General features: G+C 37.5%; 1 protein-coding gene across 1 annotated transcript in view; it reads right to left on the bottom strand.

Moving 5' to 3' along the window:
- Nucleotides 1-2,248: 2,248 nt before the first annotated feature.
- The window catches only part of LOC102420080 (transmembrane protease serine 11A), a 33,963-nt gene continuing 10,087 nt past the window's right edge, over nucleotides 2,249-26,124 (bottom strand). Inside the window, exons 4-10 of the mRNA XM_023744853.1 lie at nucleotides 20,286-20,353; nucleotides 19,091-19,251; nucleotides 14,542-14,580; nucleotides 12,443-12,614; nucleotides 8,996-9,255; nucleotides 4,888-5,030; nucleotides 2,249-2,410 (exon numbers count right to left, since the gene is read on the bottom strand). Coding sequence (XP_023600621.1) covers nucleotides 2,249-2,410; nucleotides 4,888-5,030; nucleotides 8,996-9,255; nucleotides 12,443-12,614; nucleotides 14,542-14,580; nucleotides 19,091-19,251; nucleotides 20,286-20,353 — 1,005 coding nt within the window. The remainder of the gene's footprint in view (nucleotides 2,411-4,887; nucleotides 5,031-8,995; nucleotides 9,256-12,442; nucleotides 12,615-14,541; nucleotides 14,581-19,090; nucleotides 19,252-20,285; nucleotides 20,354-26,124) is intronic.

Raw genomic sequence — 26,124 nt, 5'->3', positions numbered from 1 at the left:
CATCCCTGGCCTCTGCCAGGTGCCTGTGGGAGGCAACCAATCGATGTGTCTTTCTCATCGATATTTTCTTTCTCTCTTTTCCTTGCCTCTCTTTCTTTCTCCCTCCCTCCTTTACTCTCTCTGAAAAAGTAATGGAAAAAATATCCTCTGGTGAGGAGGAAGAGAGAGAGAGAGAGAGAGAGAGAGGAAGGAAGGAAGGAAGGAAGGAAGGAAGGAAGGAAGGAAGGAAGGAAGGAAGGAAGGAAGGAAGAAAATTCTTAAGAGCAGTTGAAAGAAAGATTCATACTATTGGCCTACCACAGATTAAATGATATTTATAGAATGTTCTGACCACCAACTTTATTATTGATTTAAAATGACATATCAATATTTGCTTGCACATGTCCCAGAATGAAATGCTGCACCAAACAGTTTAGAAATACAAAGTTTATAACTCTAAGATTATTTTGAATCTTAACATCAAAAGTCAGAATTATATACCACCAAAATAGAGTCTAATTTATATGTCTATATATTTTTGCCTATGAACAAGCAACTTTATCTTGAAGTGAGTTCAGAGAATTGGCAGCCAGCTGCCTAAGTGAATTCCATTATTTAAGATTATTTTCTTAAGAGTTTCCTAATTTAAGACAGATTCAATAATAGCACTTGTTGAAACTTTTATAGATCTGATGTTAAAAAAGATGCTCTGCAAGGTAAAGAGCATGTGAAATTGGTACCTGGGTTCGCGGCCCTCGCTGGATACAGGCTATCTGGGCTTCACCAAGTCATTTACGCTTCCTGGCTTCCGTTCTCTGAAACATGTGTGCTGGCCTGCATGACTTGTACAGTCTTTTCTAATTTTTAAACTTTTGTGAGTTTAAGTTATGGATCATTTTTGGGGGGGGGGGTGAGTAAACTGTAAATTTCCTTTCCATTATTTCAGGGTTATTTTCATGCCTTCTCAATAGCACATGAGGGGAAATTATTGTAAGGTCATTCAATTTCCCAATGCTTTGGCTTATATTTGCACTACATGAATAAATGACACCACACTGCACAGCTGAAGTTTAGCTGGTGTTGTCACACAAAGTTCCCACAAAGCCTTCATTCAATTGTATCATCGAACACATGAGCCTGACTTTCCCAATGTCTTCACAAGGCACTTTATTTAGGGGGCATGTTTGTTCTTTCAGATGACATTGTTCACGTGTTCTGTGTGGTAGGTCTTCAAAATTTATATTCATTTTAAAACATATTTTTAAAACTAGGGTTTCATGGTTGCAGTGGTCAGGCTACTGCCACAAGCTTTAGGGGAAAATAGGCTGTAGCAATACAAAGACACTTGATTTCTATCTAGAAAAGCGATGCTCTTTGATTCTTTAATGTATTAGCAAATTTTTAAGTTTTTTTCTAGGCATTTAACCTTACAATAATAATTTAGAAAGTCACCTCTTGTTGGTCCAAACATGTAAATGCATCTATGAAATGTCAAAATGTTGTGCCACTGTTTTGGGACTGTTCATAAAGTTATCACATTCCCCCAAATTTCTTATAACAAAAATATATTTTTGATTAGTTAATTAATATATATATACTTATTCATTAATCAGGCTTTCTCTGAGTTTATCTGTAGGGTAGGGATAGGTGTGTGTGTGTGTGTGTGTGTGTGTGTGTGTGTGAAAAATCACCACAAAATAAGGAGGTTAGAACCAACATAAAAAGGTTATATCTCTGGCTTGATTTGTCACAGAACTTTGTTTCCCAGATATAACTTTCTTTTATGAAGACCCCTCCAATGAGTTTATAAGTAAAAAATTAGTTTCTTATGGTGGAAAATCTCTTTGGAAAACCTGGAAGAATGAGAAAAAAGAAAAAAAAAGTATTTGTGAGTTCTGGAGATTATATAAAGGTTTCCTGAACTCTCTGAGTGTTTAAAAATTTACTCATTTAAGGTGACACCCTGACAAATCTCATGGATTATCCTCAATAGATTGCATTGCTCCTCTTTTATGCTCCACCTTGTGTGATTTTAAGAGCTGAGTAGCTCTGATGTATTTTTCAAGCCAGGCTAAATTGACCCACGACTTTACAAATTTAAATTCTTTATGAGTTGGCTATGGGTTATTGGTTAATTAGAGTGATTCTAAAATAAATAGTGACATATGTTTTGTGTTGCTCGGTCCAGTCATTGAACCTCACTGAATATTTGGGTTCTCATACATGTGTGGCCTGCATACAGCTCTTGATGTTGAACTTTTACAGTGATTTAGAGCCCTGTTTTTGAAGCAATCCAGTTTCGGTAATAAGTCACCATTGTGTAGACTCCAGGTTTGTTCTTTTGACCACAGTTATCTCCCCAGCTCACAATTCCAATGAGATACCAGGTATCTTTAAGATCCTTTATGACTAATGGTCCCCCAGAATCACCCTGAAGGTAAAAAAGAGAGAGAAAGAAAATATTAGTTAAATATAAAGCTTATTACTTAAAATACTCTGATGAAGCACATATTTTATTATTAGGCATATATATAGATCACCAATTATAGGATAATTAATTGAAACATGTATTTTAAAAGTTATAAAACCCTTTAAAAAGTCTATAAAATTTCAATGTTGACATTTTAATTTTTTCGCCGAAACGGGTTTGGCTCAGTGGATAGAGCATCGGCTTGCGGACTGAAGGGTCCCGTGTTCGATTCCGGTCAAGGGCATGTACCTGGGTTGCGGGCACATCCCCAGTGGGAGATGTGCAGGAGGCAGCTGATCGATGTTTCTCTCCCATCGATGTTTCTGGCTATCTATCTCTCTCCCTTCCTCTCTGTAAAAAATCAATAAAATATATTAAAAAAAAGACATTTTAATTTTTTCAGTTTTATAGATATACTAGAGGCCCGGGGCACGAATTCATGCACCAGTGGGGGTTCCTTAGCCTGAGGGATTGGGCTGAAACTGGCTATCTGACATCCCCTGAGGGGTCCCAGATTGTGAGAGGGCACAGGCCAGGCTGAGGGACCCCACTGGTGCACGATCAGGGCCAGGGAGGGATGCGGGAGGCTGGCCAGCCGGGGAGGAACCATAGGAGGGTTCCAGCGCATGTCCAGCCCATCTTGCTCAGTCCTGATCAGCTGGACCACAGCAGCAAGCTAACCTACCAGTCAAAGTGTCTGCCGCCTGGTGGTTAGTGCATGTCATAGTGAGTGGTTGAGTGGCCTTAGCATATCATTAGCATATTATGCTTTGATTGGACGACTGGAAGACCAGACACTTAGCATATTAGGTTTTTATTATATAAGATAATTGACAGATAAAATTTTATATATTTAAAGCAAATGACATAATGATTTGACATACTATACTTTGTGAAATGACCATCAAGTTAACTAACATATCCATCAGGCTAATTAACACATCCATCCCTCACATAGTTACTGTGTGTGTGTGTGTGTGTGTGTGTGTGTGTGTGTGTGTGTAGGGGGCAGGTAAGGATGCACAAGGTCTACTCTTAACAAATTTCAAATACATAACACAGAAAGTCAAGCTGATGTTGGTTTTCTTTTGACTCTAAGTAGGGTGCTTAGAGTTCTGTTTTCTCAGACAGACTAAGCCCCACACCATCGACCCCAGTACAATTGCTTTATTTTTGTCTAGGACCCTGTGCCTGAGTCTCTTCCTTGATAACTTTCTCACTTTTTGTATGACTCTGGCTTATTACTCACTTGCACAGTAATGGGTTAGGAATCTCATGTCTGCTCCCCAATCCAGGGAAGTCTCTTCATGAGCACCAATCCTTCCTGAGGCTTATCATTAATCTCAACGTTTGTCTAGATTCCCATATCCTGTCTGCTCCTAGACTCCTGTCGCCACCTTCCACTTATCCATCATGGCATGGGCCTCTCTTTGGATTTCCTGAATTCTAGCTACCTTCCTCCACATTCTTAACAACTGAGGCTAGGTGTGTGTCAGATTCTGTTCTTTCCCAGCCTATATGCTACTTGTACATATATGTAGCATACCTTTTTCTGACAGAGGCTGCCCATGTTTTGTAATCTGTGGGACTCTGGGAAGGGCTTGCTGCCACCTGATATTAATAACCCCATCATTTCATCAGGTAGAATCACCTCCTTGGAATTTTCAAGGATCTCACGTTATAGAGCAAGTGCCTCCAGGCACTTTTGTACCTTGTCAGAACACATACATGCAGGATAGATATTGGATGACAGAGGGGGACATGGTAAGGGCACTGGATAGTCACGACATGGTCTAATCCACCTTCTAAGCATTTGCTACTTCTCACCTCTCATCCTCCTATGCGAGACTCAACAGGTTGCCTGGGGTCCCCTCAAATATGAATTGTAGTTTCACAGCTTTATAATTGTGGCGATGCTCTTCCTCTTTTCTATAATATTATTTTCTTATTCTATAATTGGGCAAGTGCTATTTATCCTTCAGGCCTCATTTAAATGTGATTTTTCTGATACTTGCTGTAAAAATATTTGCTCTTTATTATATCATTTATAACATCACATCATCGTTCATTGTTCCTGAATGTTTCCTTCCTATATGTGAGCTCTTTAATAAAAGAGAGTTTTATGAATCTTTGGACTTCCAGTATTAAGGACATTTAATTTTATTATTTATTTTTCTTTTTAATCCTCACCCAAGTATATTTTTCCATTGATTTTTAGGGAGAGTAGAAGAGAAAGGGAAAGACAGGAACATCGATGTGAGAGAAACACATAGATTGGTTGCCTCCTGCACCACCCTGGGCCTGTGTAATTTGTATTTAGAAATTTTTGAACTGATAAGATATCTGTATTTTGTACTAGTATAAAGAATATAGAATATTTCTTAATTCAGATAAAAAAATTTGAGTTAATGATATAAAAATAATGTCTCTCCGCCTACCCTGCAGGCATCGTACATGCCTTCCAGATATCCAGCACAAAACATCCCAAATTTTATATCACTGCCATATACTTCTGGTTGCTTGCACACATCATCACTTATCATCTTGAGTCTGGCTTCTCGAAGGTCATTTTGAGATTCCCCTTAAGGAAAAACAAAATAATTTTAGTGTTTACAGTCAGCATTCTTAGCTAGAATGAAGTGAGTAGACTTTATTCTAATCTTTTTCATACTGAAATTGTCAACACAGCATGAGTTTAATGTAAGCAGTTTCCAGAGGAAAATAAAATTCTGTTTAAAACCTGGCACATTTAAATGATTTTTATCATATCACATTTCTTTATTCCTCACCTGAGAACATGCTTTTTAAATAAATAAACAAACAAATAAATAAGTAAATATCTTTTTATTGATTTCAGAGAGGAAGGGAGAGAGAATCATTGATAGGCTGCCTCCTGCACACCCCACACTGGGGATTGAGCAACGCTGGCATGTGCCCTGATTGGGAATTGAACCGTCCTAGTTCATAGGTTGATGCTCAACCACTGATCCATGCTGGCCAGATCTGAGGACATGGTTTTATTGATTTTTAGAGAAAGAGGAAGGGAGATAGGGAGAGAGGGAGAGAAGGAGAGAGAGAGAGAGAGAGAGAGAGAGAGAGAGAGAGAGAGAGAGAGAGAGAGAGAAACATCAATGTGAGAGTGAAACTTCAGTTGGTTGCCTCCTACAAATGCCCTGACCAGGGATTGAACTCACAACCTGGACATGTGCCCTGACCAGGAATCAAACCGGAGACCTTTCAGTGCATGGTATGATGCTCCAACCAACTAAACCACATCAGCTTGGGCCTTATCACATTTTGTTAATCTTCACCCGAGGATATTTTTTCATTGATTTTTTAGGGAGAGTGAAAGAGAGAGGGAAAGACAGAGGGAAACATTGATGTGAGAGAAACACATCAATTGGTTGCCTCCTGCATACACCCCGACCACCTGGGCCAGAAAGGAGCCTGCAACCCAGTATGTGCCCTTGACAAGAATCGAACCTGGGACCCTTTGGTCCACAGGCCAACACTCTATACACTGAGCCAAACTGGCTAGGTGGGAGCCTTATCATATTTTTATAAATAGCTATACTAGCAAGAAATATCATTTTATTTCTTTTCCTGGAAAATCTTTGTATCTTTCCATTAAAAATGATCAGTTTATATATTTAGGAAGACATTAATTTTTAAAAATAATATTTATATTTGTGAACTCTAGTTTATTTCCAGAACTTTGTAGGTCAAGTTTTCTCCCTTGGCTTGATAAAATAACTGTAACACTATGTATATTTATTTTATCCTTTGCATTTTATGAAGAACTTTCACACATAAAATGACATTTAAAGGCAATCATTTCATTTTTTATGTATTGTAAGTTTGGGGCTCCAGATTCTAAACTAGATTCTGAATTATAGAAACCAATAGTATGGCAGGAAGATAACTATGGTACAAACAAAGAATATCACAAGCATTCACAGATGCGTTACGTCAAACAGTATGGTCGTTGGGAAACTGACAATGTAATAGACAGAATTCAGTGATGATCCCCACGATTCCTTTGTGATGTCCCTACCCCCAAGTATGGGTGGAATCTCTGAATATAATGTGTATCATGCATATGATTAGGTTATGATATGAGGCACAGGTGAAGAATTTTTTTAGGTGTAAACTAAGAAGAATTCCGTTTGACATTGAGTTCATCAAAAGGGAGACTTTCCAAGGTGGGTCTGACCTATTCAGATGAGCCCTTTTAAAAAGGGCGGAGGTCTTCCTGGTTTTGAAGACTTTCTAAATGGCATTGAACAAGCAGTTGTCAGAAGTTCGATAGCTGCAAGAAATTGAATTCCACCACCAACCAATGATCTTGGAAGAGAACCCAGAGCTGCAAATGAGACCACAATCCCAATCAAGACTTTGCTTGCTGTTTTAAATAAATCCTGGAACTCCCTGAACTGTTTCTCAACTCTTGTGAGAATGCTGAATGACATTTCTCACAAATATTGATTTTTTTCAAAGAATTTGCTTTTTCCCCCGTTAATTTTCTCTATTGATTTTATTCATTTTCTAATCTTTATTATTTCCTTCCTTCTACTTATTGTAGGTTTATTTTGCTGCTCCTTTCTAGTTATCTGAAATGGGAACTTAGATTATTGATTTGAGACCTTTCTGGTTTTCTAATTTGCACATTTGCTGTAAGTGTCCTTCTCTGCACTATTTTAGCTGCATCCTGCATGTACTGATATTTTGCTTTTCATTTCCATTCAATTCTGTGTATACCTAAAATTTTCTTCAAGACTTCCTCTTTGACCGATGGATTATTTACAAGGGAGTTGTTTAATTTCTAAGCATTTGTAGATTTCCCTGCTGGATTTCTGTTACTAGTTTGTAGTTTGATTCCATTATGATCAGAGATCATACTATGTATGATTTCAATTTTTAAAAATGTGTGTAGGATTCTTTAATGGACCTAGATATGGTCTATCTTGGTGAATGTCCATGGGTGCTTGAAAAAGTATTTTGTTGTTGTTGTTGTTCAGTATGGTGTTCTATACATGACAGTCAGATTCTATTGCTACGCAAAAAGTATTATGCCAGGTATGGTTCTGTACCAGCCTCAAACTCCAAGCCAGGAATGTTTCTTCCCACCATGCCCCTCCTATCACCCTGAAGCAGAGAATGCAAACTCTGACTTAGGACAAAACCCCTCAGATAGAATGCAGACAGAGAGGTGTCAGGCTTACAGCTCTACTCAGCCACCCCTGGAATTAAAAAACTGTGGCTAATAATTTCTGTGACTAGTAATATTGCCTTAAAGAAAGCAACACGCTTCTCAGCTCATACAGTATGGAATGAAACCACATGGGACATCTATTCTGGGCCACATTAGTGAAATGTATTCCTAGTTTCTTAGCAGAGACTGAGAATTAAAGGTTTATTCTTTAGAGTTTATTGTATAGAGCTCTGTGAATGAATTTTGTCATTCTCAGAAAGCCCTTTCTCATCTTCTCAAGCCCAGACTTAAAGAAACCCTCTCGCTGTTGTATATGTATGTACCTGGACCAGATTTTAGGATCCAGAGTGTGTCTAAGTATGCCCCCCAAATATTCAAAAATAAAATCATTTTTACTTGTTAGGCGATCAAGTTAGTATTATCAAGTTAAATAATCTTAGAGAGGGTAATATCTGCTATTGCATAGAGAACAGCGCACAGAAATAAATTTTATTGTTGCTGAAGGAACACCTTTGAAGTCTTCCTTAAAGCCCACCCTTTTAGAACTGCCTCTCCCTCATTCCATGTGATGCTGCCCAGGCTGCCCATCACACACCTGCCTTTCTTGGTGTAGGCATAGGTCTGAGTATTTGAGTTAGCCAATCAATCTGAGTACCCCTGGACACAAGCTGGGCCAAAAGAGATATTTTCAGGGATTGACATAGATTCTGGCAAAGAGAGAGACATGTTCTTCCCTTGGCATCTATAGGTGGAGAGGAGGTAAATCCTGAGCTGCTGTTGGCCACTTTGGAGCTGGAATCCCTCCATATGAAGGGGGAAACAGAGCCAGGAAATGGAATGATTCAGCAATTTAGAGCTTAGTAATATCATAAGAAGTCCTGAATCCAGCTATTTCTGAAGCCAGACTCATTTCTTTTTTCTTTTTTAAAAATATATTTTTATTGATTTCAGAGAGGAAGGGAGAGGGAGAGAGAGATAGAAATATCAATGATGAGAGAGAATCATTAGTTGGCTGCCTCCTGCACGCTCCCTACTGAGGAGCCAGCCTGCAACCCATGTCCTTGACTGGAATCGAATCTAGGACCCTTCAGCCCGTAGGCCAACGCTCTATCCACTGAGCCAAACCAGCTAGGCCAGCCAGAATCACTTCTTGATTTCCAAATTACAAGGGCAAAAGTTGCCATTTCATCATTATTCTTTGTTTTAGCTCATCTGAGTTGAGGTTTTGTCACATGCAAAACAGGAGCCCTAACTAATCCAACCAAGTTGTGGAAATGGCTGGCAATGTTGATGGAAATTAAATCATACTCTGTGATCATTTTTGAGATACCCACCACCGTAGTAAAGTGCTCCAAATCCTGTGATATAGACAGTTGAATTTGGTTGGAAAGATGCAGAAGCTTCTGGCAAACAAACCCGGCGGATGTCATCAGTAAAGGTGACTCTGGGAGAAAACTGCACAACAGCAATGTCGTACTCTCTTGCTGGGGAGTGATACTTCTCATGGAGAATAATTCTTTTGATATTTCTTTTCATTAGTGGAGGGTTGATTGTTGTTCCAAAGCTAACAGTCCATTCACGTGGATTTATATTCCTAGAAAAGATTAGCAAATGAACAGAATATATAAACTGCACTACAATAATTGCACTAGGCTAATAAAAGAGAAAATGGCATCCTGAAAATACTTGATTGCACCAATAACTTTCTTTGACTATTTAAATGGAGTCTACTGCTACTATTTTGAAGGTTAAAACATATACAAACAGCATCTTAGACCTGAATCTAATACAGAATTATTAGATTTTAGAACTGCAAAGGCACATCAAATATCATTTACCTCTTCAACCAATATTTATTGAACATCTACGTGCTGAGTGTTATTCAAAGTGCTGAGGATAAAGTGGTGAACAAGACAGAAAAGGTTAGATTCTAGTGAAGGAAAAAGAGTGAAACAAATTAACAAATGGGTAAATAACCAAACAGTGACAAGGGCTAAGAATAAAATAAAATAGATCAATGGAATAGAATACTAGAGGGTAGTTAGGGAAGGCTCTTTTGGGATATGACAATGGAACTAATACATGGTTGACAAGGAGTCAGCTGTGAGAAGATGGGAAGACAAGTTTCCAGACAAACTTCCCAAGGCTTTAGACTGGAGGGGCTGTAGTTCAGGACCCAAAGGAAGAATGGTAGGGGTGAGGTTGGAGAGGTAGGTAGGAACCAGATTTTAGAGTGCCTTATAGGTCATGAATAAAGCACATGGATATATTCAAGTGATATGGATGATTTTAAGATGACAGTACTTGAGTCTCATTTATATTTTTTAAAAAAACCCACCATGTTGATTCTGGAAAATAGATTGTTGGATGATAAGAGTGGATGAGTTAAAAGCTGTCAGAGATCGTGTGAGAGATGGCCAATTGTGTATGACTTCTAGCTTGTGGGCTGGAGCAATTGGTGGATAATGGTGCATGTAGGGATTGGAAAGGTCATCTAGTGATGAAAGATTATCTAATAAAGCCTGTGTTTTATACTTAAGGAAAATAAGGCCTAAATGGGCTACACTATTTGCCTAGTATCACATGTCTGCTTGCCTCTCTATGCTCTTTTCTTTATAGGACATGGTCTTCAACCAAAATTTATTTATTAATAGCAAGATAAATGTTCCTTAACTAATTAATTGAACATCATCCATAGGGATAACCAAAGAGACAAATACTGTCTACATAGATACTTGTTTCTTAGCCTAATTATTTCTTAATAGGTAGCTTCATAGAAAGAAGCATTTATTATAAACATCAATGGGGCTTAAATCCTATTTGATGGCTGTTAATTGTGCTGGGATTATTATTTTCATTTTTGAGGCAATTTAAAATTTTATTTTTATATACAATTTTTATGTGCAAAAATATTCTAATGAGAAAAGCTAAATAAAGATTGGTTTATAAACACAATTGTTCATATAGCATAAATATACACACATTTTAAATTTATAAATCAGTCTTTTGTGAGATTTATTGGTACAAATCTGCACTCGCAACTTAATCATGCCTAGAGGAACGTCACATAAATTAAATATTTTGAATTTGGAAATGCAAAGGACAGAATTATATTTACTCAAATGGGAGTGATCATTCTAACACTTTCCAACAATGGCTTGCTACCAATTAATACAGTTTGTGTTTATTACATATGCAGATTACAAACTAGAAATACTTGACATGAGGATGCTGGGTAAAGATTACAAATAAACTTAAAAATTTTTATAATTTGGCCCCATATCAATAAGGTGCAATTTACTAGTGATAAGTATAAAACAGTAATTTAGATCCCCAAATAAATTGTAAACATTTAAAGTGGTGACACCTGGTCTGAAAATCATCCCTGTAAATAGGATCTAGGAATTGTGTTGATTATTAGATTTTAAAAAATCATGTACTGAGGTTTCTTAAAGTGTTAACTCAATAATAGACTCCACTAATACAAAATAATCTGAGTAGTAAAGGCCATACAAAGTCATGTGGTCCTTTCACTGACCCACTGCTTGGGAAATGGGACTTGCCATGAAGAAGTCATATCCTTGTGTTCAACTCTATCATCTCCCTAACATTGTGACCTTGGGCAAGTTACTTAACCTTCCTTATTTCCCTCACTGAAAAGGGGCTTACTAAGCAAGGATTAGCAAGCAAAGGAGGGCATAGATAAGATTCATATAAAACAAATGTTAAGCACCTAACCAAATGCTTGTAGCATATTGGGGCTTAATGAATGATGATAGTTGCTGTTACAAGAACACTCTCAAGTGGCGATTGTCTACACTTGAACCCTTCTGCAGATGGGGACATCATTGCCTTTATATCCCTTTCTTTACCTTAAAATCCCTTTCATCTTTGAGCATCTCTGACTGTTGAAAAATTCTTACTTGATTACCTAGTTCTCTTACACAGCAAAGTATCTCAGACATATGAACATAATTATTTATCATCTCTACCAGAGCTTTTGCAAGATAACTTTTTCTCTCCTAGGATAGTTTCTCAAGCTTTAATGTGCAAACAAATAACCTGGGGAGCCTTTAAAATTCAGCTCCTGATTCTGTAGGGTGGAGATAGGGCTTAAGATTCTTTCATTTTTAAAAAATTCTGTAGTTATGTCAATGCTGCTGGTCTACCAACTATGCTTTGAGTGGCAAGACTATATGGATATACCAGCTCCTTTTTTTATCACCAAGGACTCTCTACTACTCTACTAGTAATAGCATTTTGTTTTGTCAAGTTCTCTTTAAGTATATTGTCCAGGACAGAATTCACTATTCTAGGCAGGATCTGACCAACAAAGAGTCTGATATCTCATTTATTCTGGGTTCTGCATTTCTTTTAATGTAATCTAAATCACAATTGTAGTTTTGTGAATCGACTCATAGTAAGTTATCTTCCAACAGAAATTTCTAAGCAATTTTCACATGTTAAAGCACATCATTTAGTTCTTGCTATTACTCTAACATAAAGTCCTTCTGTTTTTCTTACCAGAATATTTGGTACTGCGGAAAGGTCATAAAGTGAACCTAGTTAGAAAGAAATCTGAGGACCTGATCGATGACTACTCCACTCCCCCCACAACTTTTCAAATAAGTTTGCAAACATAACATTGTTTTAGAAAAGAACCAGAATTTCTCATTTTACCTCAGTAATATTTGGGGGTATTGATTATTACTCAGAACATAATAAATCTCAGAGACTTTTTTTTAGCAGTAGAGGGGTCCAACTTAAGGTCTATAACTTACTTCTTAAAGCAGTGTGCTGCAGTGACGAGCCACGTATTGCTAATCAAGGTGGCCCCACACTGATGGATGTCATCACGCTGAAGGGACGCTTGCCACGGCCAGGCAGCCTTGGCCGCAATGTCTCCGTACATTATTCTGTTGACTATTAAGGGAACAACCCGTTTACCACAACCTGAAAGAGATAAGACCATTAAGTTTTAAAAAATGTGTAAGTTTTGATGCAAAGAACCTCTAATAGAGTACTACAATGCAATACTTGCATCTATCATTATATAAGCATGTACAATATTAATATCCGTCCTCTGTATTTACCAATATGTTGATGTTTTATTCTTTCCCTCCCTTTATATATGTGGACTGTATTGCCTACTGAAACTATGTACAGCTGCAAAGGGTTGGCACACTTCAACGTGTGTATCCTAAGGACTTGTGGTGTCAATTACCTACATGTCCTGGGAGCTCATACTAAGATCATTGTTTCTCAATTTTAGGTGATTCAACAGTGTCACTTTGACATGAACTTCTCACAAGAGAACTGACCAGACAAGTAATGTCCTATTTGTTGGAGCTCCTTCTTCTTTATATTTTTCTGAGTGGCCAGTTCTTAAAGTGTGCATGAGGTAATGTGACCAGTCTCTCACTTTCAGGATGGAGTTCCATGTTTCCACATAAACATCACATTCACTATTGGTGGGGATAAGTATGTATCTGTTGTGTGCATCAGATCAGAGATTAGTCTGCTGCTTAGGGTTCCTGCTGAGAATCAGCCTCCTTTATTAGCACCTTTATGGTGATCATAAGGAAAATAAACTAGCTTCACTTTTGTTCTAACTAATTAGGTATCAAAAAAGAAAACTGATTTTACTGGCATTGATTACACTCCAACTGTGGCCAGTCATTCTAAAAATCTCCATCACTCTGCCATTGCTCTAGTTCACCATTTTTCTCATCTGGAAGACTTCTACAGTGTCCCAGTTTATCTCCCTGCCTCTAGTCTTGTCCCTCCAATCTGTTCTCCACATTGAAACTGAGTGATCTTTCTGATCTGAGTAAAACAATTTAGTGATTTTTCACTGCCCTCCAAATAAAGTTAAAATGTGTCAGCAGGATTCTGGTCTTTGGTCACTATTAATCATGCCTCTTTCTGATACCTTCAATCCCCATTCTGTGTTCCAGCCACACTGACGTTTTGCAATTGCAAGACATGACCATGTCCTTTCTTTCCAAAAGACATTTTTACACACTACTTTCCCTGCCAGGACACCCATCCTACTTGTCATTTGTTTCACGGTCTCTCCTCTTTTCTGTCTCAGATCATGTTCTGACTCCACAAGACGAGGTTAGCTAACTCTCTGATTGACTCTCATAGCAGTGTGCACTTTCTCTGTCATAGTATTTATCACACCATTTTAATATTTCCTGATTTACTTATGTCTTCCCCTAACTTCAAACTCTTAATTTTAGAAGCAGTATTGTGTCTCATTCACAATGATATTCACTTCCTGGCACTTAGTAGATATTAAAATGATATTTGTTGAATGAGAGAGGGAATTAATTAATTAATTAAAATGTGTAGTATGGTGTGTTTGCAAGACACATAGATGAATGCATGAACAGCTTTGCTCAAATTCATCACCACTTTTATAAAATCTTTCAAAAATTTGGTTACACTGATATAAAATAAACAAGTGGAGCTGCCGTCAACCATAAAGGTAAGATATATTAAGCAATTTTTATAGGTCAGTCACAGATAATGGAATCTATCTCTTCTCCATCTCATTTTCTCATTTTATTTCTCAGCAGAAAGCACATTTGATAGCATTTAAAAATTAGAAAAGCAAGTCCATTTATTCCAAACCAGAAATATATATGTATAACTTATGCAAAATGTTCAAAATTTCAATCATGTAAAATGTTTTTCTTAAACATGAGAAAAGATCAATCTCAGAGTTAGAAATAAAAGTATTTTGATATTGCCCAATTGCTATTCTCTCCCAAGAAAAGTGGGACATGGATGGGAAATTATTAGCTAATATTTGAAGATATTGTTCTTTCTGATGTGGAAATAGAACTTGTTTTTATAAGCTAACTATACTTACATGCTTGGACAGTTAACTTCCCTGTTGATGAGCTCATTGCTGAAAAACAAAATAGAACAAAGAATAATAATTTGACATTCTCCTGATTGTCATGACCTGAAATTATCAGGAAGTGCTGACCATATATGGATTCTAGACAGTATTCTAGAGTCAGGAGAATGGCTACTAGATATACCAGATATATGCACAATTTTTGTAGAGACTAATAGGCAACCTCCAATTAGGTGCATAATACCTCAAACAGTGGATGATTAGGGCACAAATAGTGAAGTTTAAAATTCACAAATAGTTTATGTTCCTACAGAACAGTGGTTTTCTAATGGTGCAGAAAACACCCTCTTTGGATTTCACCTTAGAAGAAAGAAAAAGTGGGGAACTAGGGAGCAAGTAGGTGGGGTTTTGAGGCTCAAACCCAGCCTCAACCAGAGAAGGTCTGCTTTTATCTCTTCTTTTTAAGAGTTCACAGAAGCCTTTCTCTGGTAAAAAGGTTTAGGAATGATAATAATAATAATAATAAAACACATTGAAAACACCCATGTGAACTGTACTTAAAATACTTCTAAAACATAGTTCCTAAATTATCAAAATTATTTTTTCTGAAGAGTAAACTATTGTGTATTCTTATCCAACATCAATTATTGAACATAAACTAAGATTAAATTCTGTCAATTTCCAACAAAGTTAGGGATATGATAAAGAAAACATGAATACTTAAACTTAAGTTGGTGGAAGGTTGCCTGAATACTGATGATTTTCAAGATAAAATTGCTTGCTGAGCAGAATTAAGATAAACTTTTACAAATTTCCACCAATGGTATGTTTAGACTCATGTTGTCTGCATTTAACTTTTAATTTTACCCACCTTCTATAAGTCCCACTTGAAAAACTAGTGATGATGAACTCTGTAAATTGGGGTTTTGAAAATATTGAATTCAAAGATTTCCTTAAAGGCATGCCCAAATTATTATATGGTGAAGAATCAATTTCTCAGGACACATTCTAAATGCTTACTCTATGGAAGGAACTCAATTTTCTGTCAAATATTGTTTTTAGTAAATTTCTTATTTCACTTAAAAAAAACAATTTAAAATGCCACATAGTAGTAATGCACTAAAATGGAAAACAGTATAATGTTAGAATTATATATTGATTAACTGATACAAAATAAAGGTTGGTCTTTATTTTGGGATTTTATAATAGTATAATGTTAGAATTCTTCTGTTAAAACTTCTCCAGCTTAGTTTGAGCAGGATGCAAACACCTCTTTTCCAGGAATGATACCAAGTTAAGTGTAATGGTTGTAAGTATAATTGGATTTTTAAGGGTTGACTTTCTAGGGAACATGATTACACCTAGAGGTAAACTACCTATACACAAGTCACTAGCTGTTGAAGGTTTCTAATTTGTATCAATATTTTGACTTTCCACATCTAGGAGCACAAAGAAACATGAACATCCCAGTCTTGAAAGTAACCCTCTCACACATTTCTGAGTCGGGAGTAACGTAGTTAGTATTCAGGGCTCTACAGCCTACAAGTAACATGATGGGAGGGGAGCACACCCACTGCAGGTAGGCAGTGAGCTGCTCTGCCACAGCCACGGCATTTGCAATGCAGAGGTGTTGCCTTTGGCTTTGCTTTCACACACTGCATCACATGAAGGACCCACACCATACAGTTATTTGTCAAAACAAAACACATATTTTGACAAATTATGGATAAATCTTGGGCTGCAGTCTTTTATTCACTGGGAGTCCCCCAAATTAAGTGTTTCTATAGACCAATGTTTTTGCCTGTAAGAACAGCCTTGAGGTTTCTTAATGAGCTTTCCACTAATGGGCCTTTCCTAAGTGCTAACAAACACTGCTCTTTTTACATTTATAAATTTGGAAACCTTCAAAGTTCTAGCTTTTTCTATTACCAGTCACTCACATTAATGCTTTCAGTTTCCAAAGCATATGTACAATTTACTAGTTTTCTAAGTAGTAATAGTCTATATGTTCCATATTATATATATATATTGTTTCCCCCCCCTATATCCTCATGGTATTTCTATTTCAGGAAGAACAAACATTATCATTACAACTAGAGGCCTGGTGCATGAAAATTCATGCACTCAGGGTGGGGGTTGGGGTCCCTCAGCCCAGCCTGTGCCTTCTCGCAGTCTGGGACCCTTGGGGGATGTCCACCCTCTGGCAGCCCAGAGCCCTCGGGAGATGTCTGACTGATGGCTTAGGCCTGCTCCCCGCACATCCTTAGCACTGCCATGGAAATGGGAGAGGCTTCCCGCCACCACTTCCTTGCTCACAGCCATCATCCCTGCTTGTAGCTGAGCAGAGCTCCCCCTGTGGGAGCGCACTGACTACCAGGGGGCACCTCCTGTGTTGAGTGCCTGTCCCCTGGTGGTCAGTGCACATCATAGCGACCGGTTGTTCCACTGTTAGGGTCAATTTGCATATTACCCTTTTATTATATAGGATTTTATAGATGAGAAAATGAAGGCAAAGGCCTGGGCCAATTACTTGGGTGGTCCTGCAGTGACTCAGTGGGGTTAGAATTAGTCGGGTAACTCTTAACTCAGGTTCTCCATCAGCACATCCTACCCTTTAAACTACTCCAGTCATTAAAATAAACTGCAGTGTACAATCTGAGTCTGTAAGAAACAAAAAGACCAGGCAATCCATGACCATTTCACACCTCATTTCAAGTTTCAGATAGGTCAGGCTTTTAAATTTCTGGTAAATTAACTGGTCATTGGGAATTAAATAGAACTATCATGTAACTTATCAGGACTGCCACTATTTCATAACCTCGATTCATTTGCTTTCCCACCTAACAAAGAAGGTGGATTAAGCCCTTGACAGTTTCTTCCCCCTCGGCTTGGGAGAGGTCCACAGCTTTATTCCTTGAGTAGCTGACTCTTTGCCACATCAGCAAACTCCTGCCCATCCCATTCATTCACATTTTTGCTTCCTGGTCTGGTTTCCTCTTGAAGAGTCAGTCAGACCCTTACAAGGGCAGGGCATCCTGTTTCCCATCTGATATTAATCACTCTGATTCTCTCTGTGACTCTAAGGATTGTGTCCATTGGAATTTGTAGGGAAGTCTGCCGGAAGTAGATGCAGCTTAATATACAAGGGTAGACAGGTTTTTGTCTAGCTGGACTCATCAGGGTATGCTAATAAGGAATGAATTTCTAAGAGATGAATCTTAAAAAACAGAATTTCTAAAATGTGTTTGACCACAGAGCCATTTTAAATAAAGCCTCTCAAGAAATTAGAGCTCTAGATTTGAATTTTACATCCTTTTACCAATTAGAGTCCTTAATCTTTTGAGGCCTTCGTTCACATCTATAACATTTGCCTACTTCTTAGGGATCTAGAAATTAGATGCAGCATATAAAGGGAATAGACAGGGCCTTGATAAAAGTTGATTCTCTATTTCAGAGAAGTGATAACAGTATAATTGTTTCAATAATTTTTTCTAGATTAGTGATTTTTACTTATTAATTATAAGATTGCTTTAGTGGCTCCAAAGTTAGTTTACCAATTTTCCAAATGCCCATAGGAAAAAAGTTAACAAAAATGTCATAATTGCCCTAGCCAGATTAGCTCAGTTGATAGAATGTCAGCCTGTGGACTGAAGGGTCCTGGGTTCGATTCAAGTCAAGGGCACATGCCCGGATTGCTGGCTTGATCCCTAGTAGGGAGCATGCAGGAGGCAGCCAATCAATGATTCTCTCTCATCATTGATGTTTCTATCTCTCCTTTTACTTTCCTCTCTGAAATAAAACAACCGAAGGACTTGTATGCATGCATGTAAGCATAACCAATGGACATAAGACACTGGGGGGTAGGGGAGGCCAGGGGATTGTCAAGGGCGGGGTGGGGGGGAAGGACACATATGTAATACCCTTTGTAATACTTTAAGCAATAAAAATATATATATATATTTTCTAAAAATGTAATACAGTAGGGCCTTGACTTACAAGTGTCCCGACTAAAGAGTTTTTTGAGATACCAGCTGTCTTCCGGCCGATTTTTTGCATTGAGTTGATAGAGTAATTTGAGTTAACGAGCTCCTTAATGAGCTCGGTCTCGGAATGAATTAAACTCGTAAGTCAAGGCCCCACTGTAATTTCACTCGATACAGAAATTATCTATATTTTTGAGAGTCAACACATGAGTTTATGTTTAGAAGAGTCCCACCCAGAAAAGCAGTTGTTGCTAAATGCTTAGTATTTTCACTTACTTAGTCATGGAGGCAGTGGTGGGTCAGATTAATTTTCTATTAATGGTAAAGGTTGGCCTTTATTTTGGGATCAGCACCAGTTACTTACTACAGGAAAAACCCCTTGACAACTAACTGCAGACATGCTTTCATCAGTCAATAATATTAGTAAGACCTTGAAATTTTACTTTTTTAACTTAAAAAAATTAATCTTGATTCTAGCTATTGTTTGGAATAGAAATATGGCACTTAAGTTTAAGGTGAGACACAAAATGAACCTAATAGAGAATTTCACATCACACAGAAAGGTGCCTACTTACCATTAACTTGCACTGATGAGGCATTTATTGACAAGGCTCTTGTGTTCCTTATCTTCTGGTTTAGGATGTTATGGATTTTCTTCTTCCTTACTGCCCTTTGCTCAGCAAAGGGGAACTGGAACACCATAATGATATCTGCTTTCACACCATCGTCCTCTGGACTTTGAGACAGAAGAGAAAGGTGATTATTCGAAGTAATAATCTGGTATCAATTTACACTCTTTCCTGTATTTTCTTCCCTGGAATTATGTCTCAATTGTTGGATTCACACAAAAATTCATTGACAATGGCTACAGATTTAAAGGAGTTCATAAGAATATGATAATGTTGCTTGAATATTATGGCAAATCAGAATTTCAAAATAGAAGGCATGAAGTCCAGAAAGTTTCAGCAAATATGTTCCTTTTATCTCCTAAGTATCATAGAATTTACCAATTTTATAAAATTCATCTGGTAGTCACTAGTTAGTCAGTAAAGTTGTAAGGAACTTGGAGTAAGTCTGTTACTAGGCATTAGTCTATGGGTGAGAAAAATGATTATTTCCTTCAAATAAATCTGTGTAAATATATTCATTTTCTTTAAGAAGATGAGTCATACAGGCCCATACATTTGCACCTATTACGTATATGTTCTGCTATGTGCTTTCCTAATAACATAATAGAAACCTCTGAGCGATTCCTGCAACTGATATGACTCTTCCCCCTCCCCCACAACAAACAGAACATTTATTAAAACAGAAACCTCTTTTTGTTTAGGTGTGCCCGCTGACACTGGGGCTTTATTACAGGTAAAACTAATTGTCCCAAATTGTAGTCAACTTTTCCTTCTTAATATTTTTGAAATGACATATTTGTAAAAAAAAAAAAATACAACGTGGTGCCCGCAGTGACATGCTGCTGGGTTTTCCCCAGACACAGATTCTGGTAGTTCCAGATATTGAATCTTGGTTCTGTTTCACTTGGGAAACTGTCACTTGGGGAACTTTGAACATATCACTTAACCTTCCCCCAGTTTTTGTTTTCTCCTTTACAAAATGGGGATCAGTGCCGTGTCTTGAGACTGTTGTAGAGATAATGTTTATGAGAAACCCTTTCCAAAGCCTAGCTCATAGAAATGCAGCATATACGAGGGTCCCTGTCCCCTTTGCCCTTTGTCCCATTAGGCTGTGATTCCACCTTTGCCCAAACATACATACGTCAGTCTGACTACTCGGTTCTTGATATAATGCTTATTCAAGGCCGAATCTATAAATATCTCATCCACCTGTTATTACAACAAGAGAGAAACTTTGTGTTAATAAAGTATTTCATAATGAGCATATACTCCTGATTAAATACTAAAGCAGTAGAAAAACAATTTAACATGAGTAATATCATTATTTAAACCAGTGGTTCTTTACCCTCACAGTACAACAGAGTAATTTGCAGAATTTTAAAAAATTACAGATGCTGGGGTGGTTTATCTTCCGGAGTGTTAGTTAAAATTGGTCTGGAAGGGACCTAGGCATTCATATTGTAAGACTTTGGCCAGGTGATTCTGAATGTGCTGGTGTAGGTACGTTGGGTAAAAGATACCTAAACGCCATAGAAGGTAAAGCAGAAAATGACAGAGCAGCCACCAGGCATAAAGGGAGGCCCTGAGAGGTGCTGGAGAGAAGTTGGCTCTTTCCTGGGTTTGAAGCATATCCTGCTGCTCACGAACTGAGTCCATTTGAGCCTTAGTTTCATATTGTAAGACAAAGATGTTGTATGCTGCTCCTAGGGTTTCAAGATTAAACACATATAAGATGCTGGATATATTATGGTCGTCAACTACTGGTGGTTCTCTAGTCTCCCTCTGGGAATTTTACGTCTCAGATTTCTTTGCAGGTCTTCGGCTGTATGTATAGAAAAGAGGGATTAGGAATTTAGGAGAGAGCCAATGATTTTTAAATTGTTGTGGATTGTGGGCTCTAGGAAGAAAGAGTAATATGGTGTTTCAGGTTAGATAAGAATTGTGTTATCAGTTTATGTCACCAAGGAAGGAGAAGAAAAGCTACTGTTTTGGTCGATATGCACAGTTTGAATTGCTTGTCATAGCACTATTACTGGTATGTTGTGGTTTATCAGGTCTAGATTTTGGCTTGCAGTACCCAACAGTGACCACTTGGTGGCAACAGTGTCATCAGAATGCTGGCACTGCATTTCACATTTGGTAGATCAGTCACAGGTGCAAAAAACCATGTCTTACATCCTATGTAAGGAGCAAGAAGACCAACTATCATTTTGAAAAACACAAAAGATAGAAATAAATGGAAGGCTGTTTTAGGGATCAAGGAATATGTTATGACTACCTTGACATCATTAGGCATTCATAAATGTTTGAGAACAAAAATATTAATGATGTCCTTTAATCCCTACAATAACTCTTGGAATTAAGAATTATATTGATTCTTATTTTCTATAATAATAAAAGCAAAATATGCTAATTAGACCGGATGTCCTTCCGGAGAAAGCCGGGGCTGCGAGGGAAACCTGGGTCCTGGGTGACAGAGGGAAGCTGGTGCCAGCAGCTCGGGGGGAAGGAAGGCCTACTCTTGCACGAATTTCATGCATTGGGCCTCTAGTATTTAAATATGAAACTAAGACTCAGAGACATTATATGAATTTCTCTGGAATCACGTGAATAATAAACTTGAACTTAAACCTAGGTCTTCTGTCTTTAGGTCTCTTTTCATTAAACATACAACCTCCCTTTTAAATGTGATATACATCTTCAATTTTTTTATAGAACACATAATAGTAAGTTATAAAATAACTAGCTGGTTGACTTTAAAAGACAAAGTATAAAAGATGTAATGGTATGCAGTTGGTAATAGCTGTTCATTTAAGATCAAAAGTGTCACTTGGAAAACAAAGAAATTGCTAGGATCCAAAGTATAATTTTATTTGTATTTAAATAAGAAAAGCTTAAAGGGACTGAGGAGGTATGGGGCTTATTTATTAGTAACAAAACTGTTTTTGAAAGATACGTTTTTGCAAGAGTGACATTATTATAATCACTTCTCTCTTGTAATCCACAACTAGCCCTATTACTCAGTTTTTTGGGGAAATCCAAAAGAAAAGAAAAGAAAAACAAAAAAACAACAGAGATAAAAGTGAAAAATATTAAAAAGAAAAGTTAATAGCAGTTGGATATCTTTCAAAATTTGGTTTCTAATTATTCTCTGAAATCCCAACCACAGTTGATTCCCTGGCCCTTTGTAACTTGTTGGTGAAGGTATTGGAGTAAGTTTTTGACTCTGGATGACATCATTCATATGGCAACATGCCTCTGAAAAGACTATCTACACCCAGCATCAACTTCGTCTTTGAATGATTCAACTGTCTGGGAAGATAGGAGCTGAAATAATAACATAAGAGGAATCTGGGTAGGAGTAACTTCAGTAATCATAGAAATAAAGGACTTTCTTCCTTATAACTCAAATCCCAGGACCTTGCCTCATTGATTAGGTCTGGGGTGAGGCCCGGATTTTCAGGTGATCAGGTAGCTTCAGGAAAACACTTTGAGAAATGCTAGGGCACAGACTGGCTAGGAGTCTAAATAAATTTATGACGGGAAAAATTAGAGCAAACATGAACATAAACTTTATTGCTGACTGGCATTTATGTATGAACTAGCTTTCTAGAGACCCAAAATCATGTTTCCCTGGTAGATGAAGGCCTATCTCATCAGAAACACTCCACCAACACTTGTTGGCATTCTAAAGTCTCAGAAATGTTGGAGGACACTTAAGATGTGTGCCAGCTTGTTATAAATTTATTATTTATACCACCTAATAGAGTAAGTGGTTTCTAAATCTATCCTACTTCACATTTGGGGCATTTGTAGAATTTTGTAGTTGGAATTACTCTCCTAACATTGAATAAAGACCCCTTTCAGGTTAGTACTTCTTTGTGTTGGATGATTTTGAAATGCTAGTAATTGCACTGAGATTAAGTTCTAAGAGGGCAATTGGAGGTTACTTGGGTGTTTAATGAAAGAGTTAGGGAGAGGCTGTCAACTCAAACAAACAGACCTCACCCAACCATTCAGTGATCATTCCCAAACTAACTCTGTTTACACACGTAGCCTCCTTTCACTGTCAGATGTTCCCAACCGAATCCTCTCAGCAGTCTTTGTATTCACATAGGGGGAGTTTCAGGGCCGAAACTGCAAACTTCAGATAGATAAGCCACTGAAGATTGTCCAGTGAGATATAAAAGCAGTTCCTTCTACCATCACACCAGAAAAGCCCCAATGAACCAAAATATGCCATGAAGAAAACTTCAGATTCTGTTGATTTCTCATAATTATAACAAGAATACCACATAAAGGATGTATAAAAGATGCTTTTTAAAAATACGCCACTAAGCCTTAGTAAGGCTTAGTGGATGTTGCTTGATACAAGGGTTGAACTCAAGGTAGAAACAGAGAACAGAACACAATTGAATTTGAGCCTCCAGTCATAAAGTCAGACTTTCAAGGGCCTCACCATGTGCCAATTCCCCCCACCCACTTCAGCACCACCACTACTTTCAGGCTTGGCTATGCCCTTGCCCTTCTCAAGCTATTCTTCGGTCAGGAGCACCTCCCCAATTCTGCTAGCTCTGTGTTTCTGAAGCACAGTTCTCCTTTAAGGTCTACTTCAGATAATACCTTCATTGGGGTTATTCCTTGCACCTCAGAGTAATTATTTTTCCTCTTGTCTTAATTTTTCTTATCCCTCTTAAACCTTCCACTCTTTAATATAGTTACTTATGCAAATATGTTATTTCCTCTACTAAATGGCAAACCCTTTCTCGGTAGGAACTGTGACTCATCTTTTCATGCTCTACAATGTATAGGAATGCAGCATGTTTTTGTTGAATGAATTAATAAAAGAGAAAGTTATTTATCAGAAAGTCTTGCATTTATTAGGACATTTGTAAGAGTTTATAATGCACTTTATATCAAATTGTGATGAATGCTCCTAGAGAAAACAAAATTGCCCATCCATGAATTATTTAAAACATTTGCCTCCTTGTTGACATTTTCAGGTAATTTGATTCCTTGTGGAAAACTCCTCCATGATGAGACTACTCTAGTTATGATAGAAGACTAGTATCACTGCTGTCTTCTACCTGTGCAGCAGGCACAAACTCCATTGTATTTGAGCTCATTTGCTTTTCCCACCAACCTCTGCAGTAAATACTATTATATTGGTAAGTGAATTGCCCAAGGTGACACAGCAGGGAGCCAGCTGACCTCAGTGTGAGCACACAGGTGGGCTCTCACCAGGGGTTCCTACCCACTTACATGTAGCAAGCAGCGTGTTAGGGGGACCAGAAACTGGTATACTCCTCTCCGAAGGCAGCCTGTTTTCTTTGCTCCCCAAAATAAAGGCCATAATATCGATAGTTCTATTACAATCCTTTGAAGTTATTATTGTATCCAGATTTTTTGTGAAACCCAAGATTCAACAAGTGAGCTGTGAATCATTATCCTAAGCCTGTATAGAGCATGGCTAACCTGAGCATTGGTGGGGGCTCCCAGGATTTGGGGGCTTGTTGACCTTCTGGGAATCAAGTCACTTCATTTTCACAAAAGTCCTCTTTATAACTCCCACAGCTTTGCACCCAGTGCTGTGTCTTTTGGAGAAGGCAGCTGGATCCATTGTCATATGGGATCTGTGGGTGTGTGAGCAGTTTCCATGGAAGTGTGACATTCTGATTACTCTAAACCAGGAAGTGATGATAGCACCCAATGGGTTGTATTGTTATGTGATGTTACCAAAGTTGTTTCTTTGATTGTACTACTACTTCCTCAGTGTTTCTTTGTGAAATGCCAGAAGGAAACAGACATCTGTGACTAAATTACCATATATCACAAGTAGCAATATATTGGATAAACTTATCTCAAATCGTTTTATATTCCTGAGACTGACAGGCAAAATAAAGTCATAGAATTAAAATGTTTGCAATTAAGGGTGATAAAGACATCATTAAGTATAGTACATTTAAGTATACTACAAAAGCCTAGATCTCTGAGTTATCTTTTTTAAAAGAGGAAAATATATAATTAGTATTTGTTTAAAGTTGTTCTGAAGATATTTAAACCAGAATGTTCAAAGCAAGGGGTGATCATTATATAGAAGATTCATGTCCTCTCCAGGTGATTGTCTTCAAAATTTCTAAATTTGATTATTCTTTCAGAAGGAGAGAGAGAGAGATAATAATTTCTCTTAAACTCTTTTATAGTGCCTGAATAATGAATAATAACCTAAATAGGTTATCCAATAGAGTGAAGATTGTTAAATATTTACAACTTTTTTAGGAAGTTTAGAGATAGCTAATATTGCTTCCTTTCACTCAAAAACTTCCCTCAGAAAACACCCATCCACATCTTTCCTCCAATCATAGATTGTTTATGTTACACATATACAGGGTGTCCCCCCAAAACTTATACACATACATTCTTGATAGCTCAATTGCTGGTTCTTCCTTTTCAGATTTAACTCATTGGAATTAATAATTATTCAAAGTGTGTATATGTTTTTTTGGGACACTCAGTTAATGCAAATATATCCACTAACCTCCTTCCTCTCTCTATTACGATTGCTTTTACCGTTGTCTTTCTCTTCATAAACTGACACAGATAGAAGAGATTATAAGCTAAAAACAGTAACAAGAGACAAAGAATATAATGAGAAAGGGTCAATTTATTTAGAAACTATAACCATAATAAATATATATGCACCCTACATCAGAGCTCCTAAATTAAGTAAATACTAACCGATTTGAAGGGACAGACAACAATAAAATAATAGTAGGAGATTTCAATATCTCACTTCCAACAATGCATAGATAATCCAGGCAGAAAATCAACAAAGAAACATTGGATTCGACCATATGTCAGACCAATGGACCTAACAGAACATTATATCTAAAAATAGCAGCAAAATAATACATTCTCAAGTGCACACAAAAATTCTCCAGAATAGGTCATTTGGTGGGTCATAAAACAAATCTTAGGAA

This window comes from Myotis lucifugus, unplaced genomic scaffold, assembly GCF_000147115.1.
Source record: "Myotis lucifugus unplaced genomic scaffold, Myoluc2.0 scaffold_492, whole genome shotgun sequence".
Lineage (NCBI taxonomy): Eukaryota > Metazoa > Chordata > Mammalia > Chiroptera > Vespertilionidae > Myotis > Myotis lucifugus.
The sequence above is the reverse complement of the archived record's forward strand: the minus strand, read 5'-3'. Positions and strand labels throughout refer to the sequence as shown.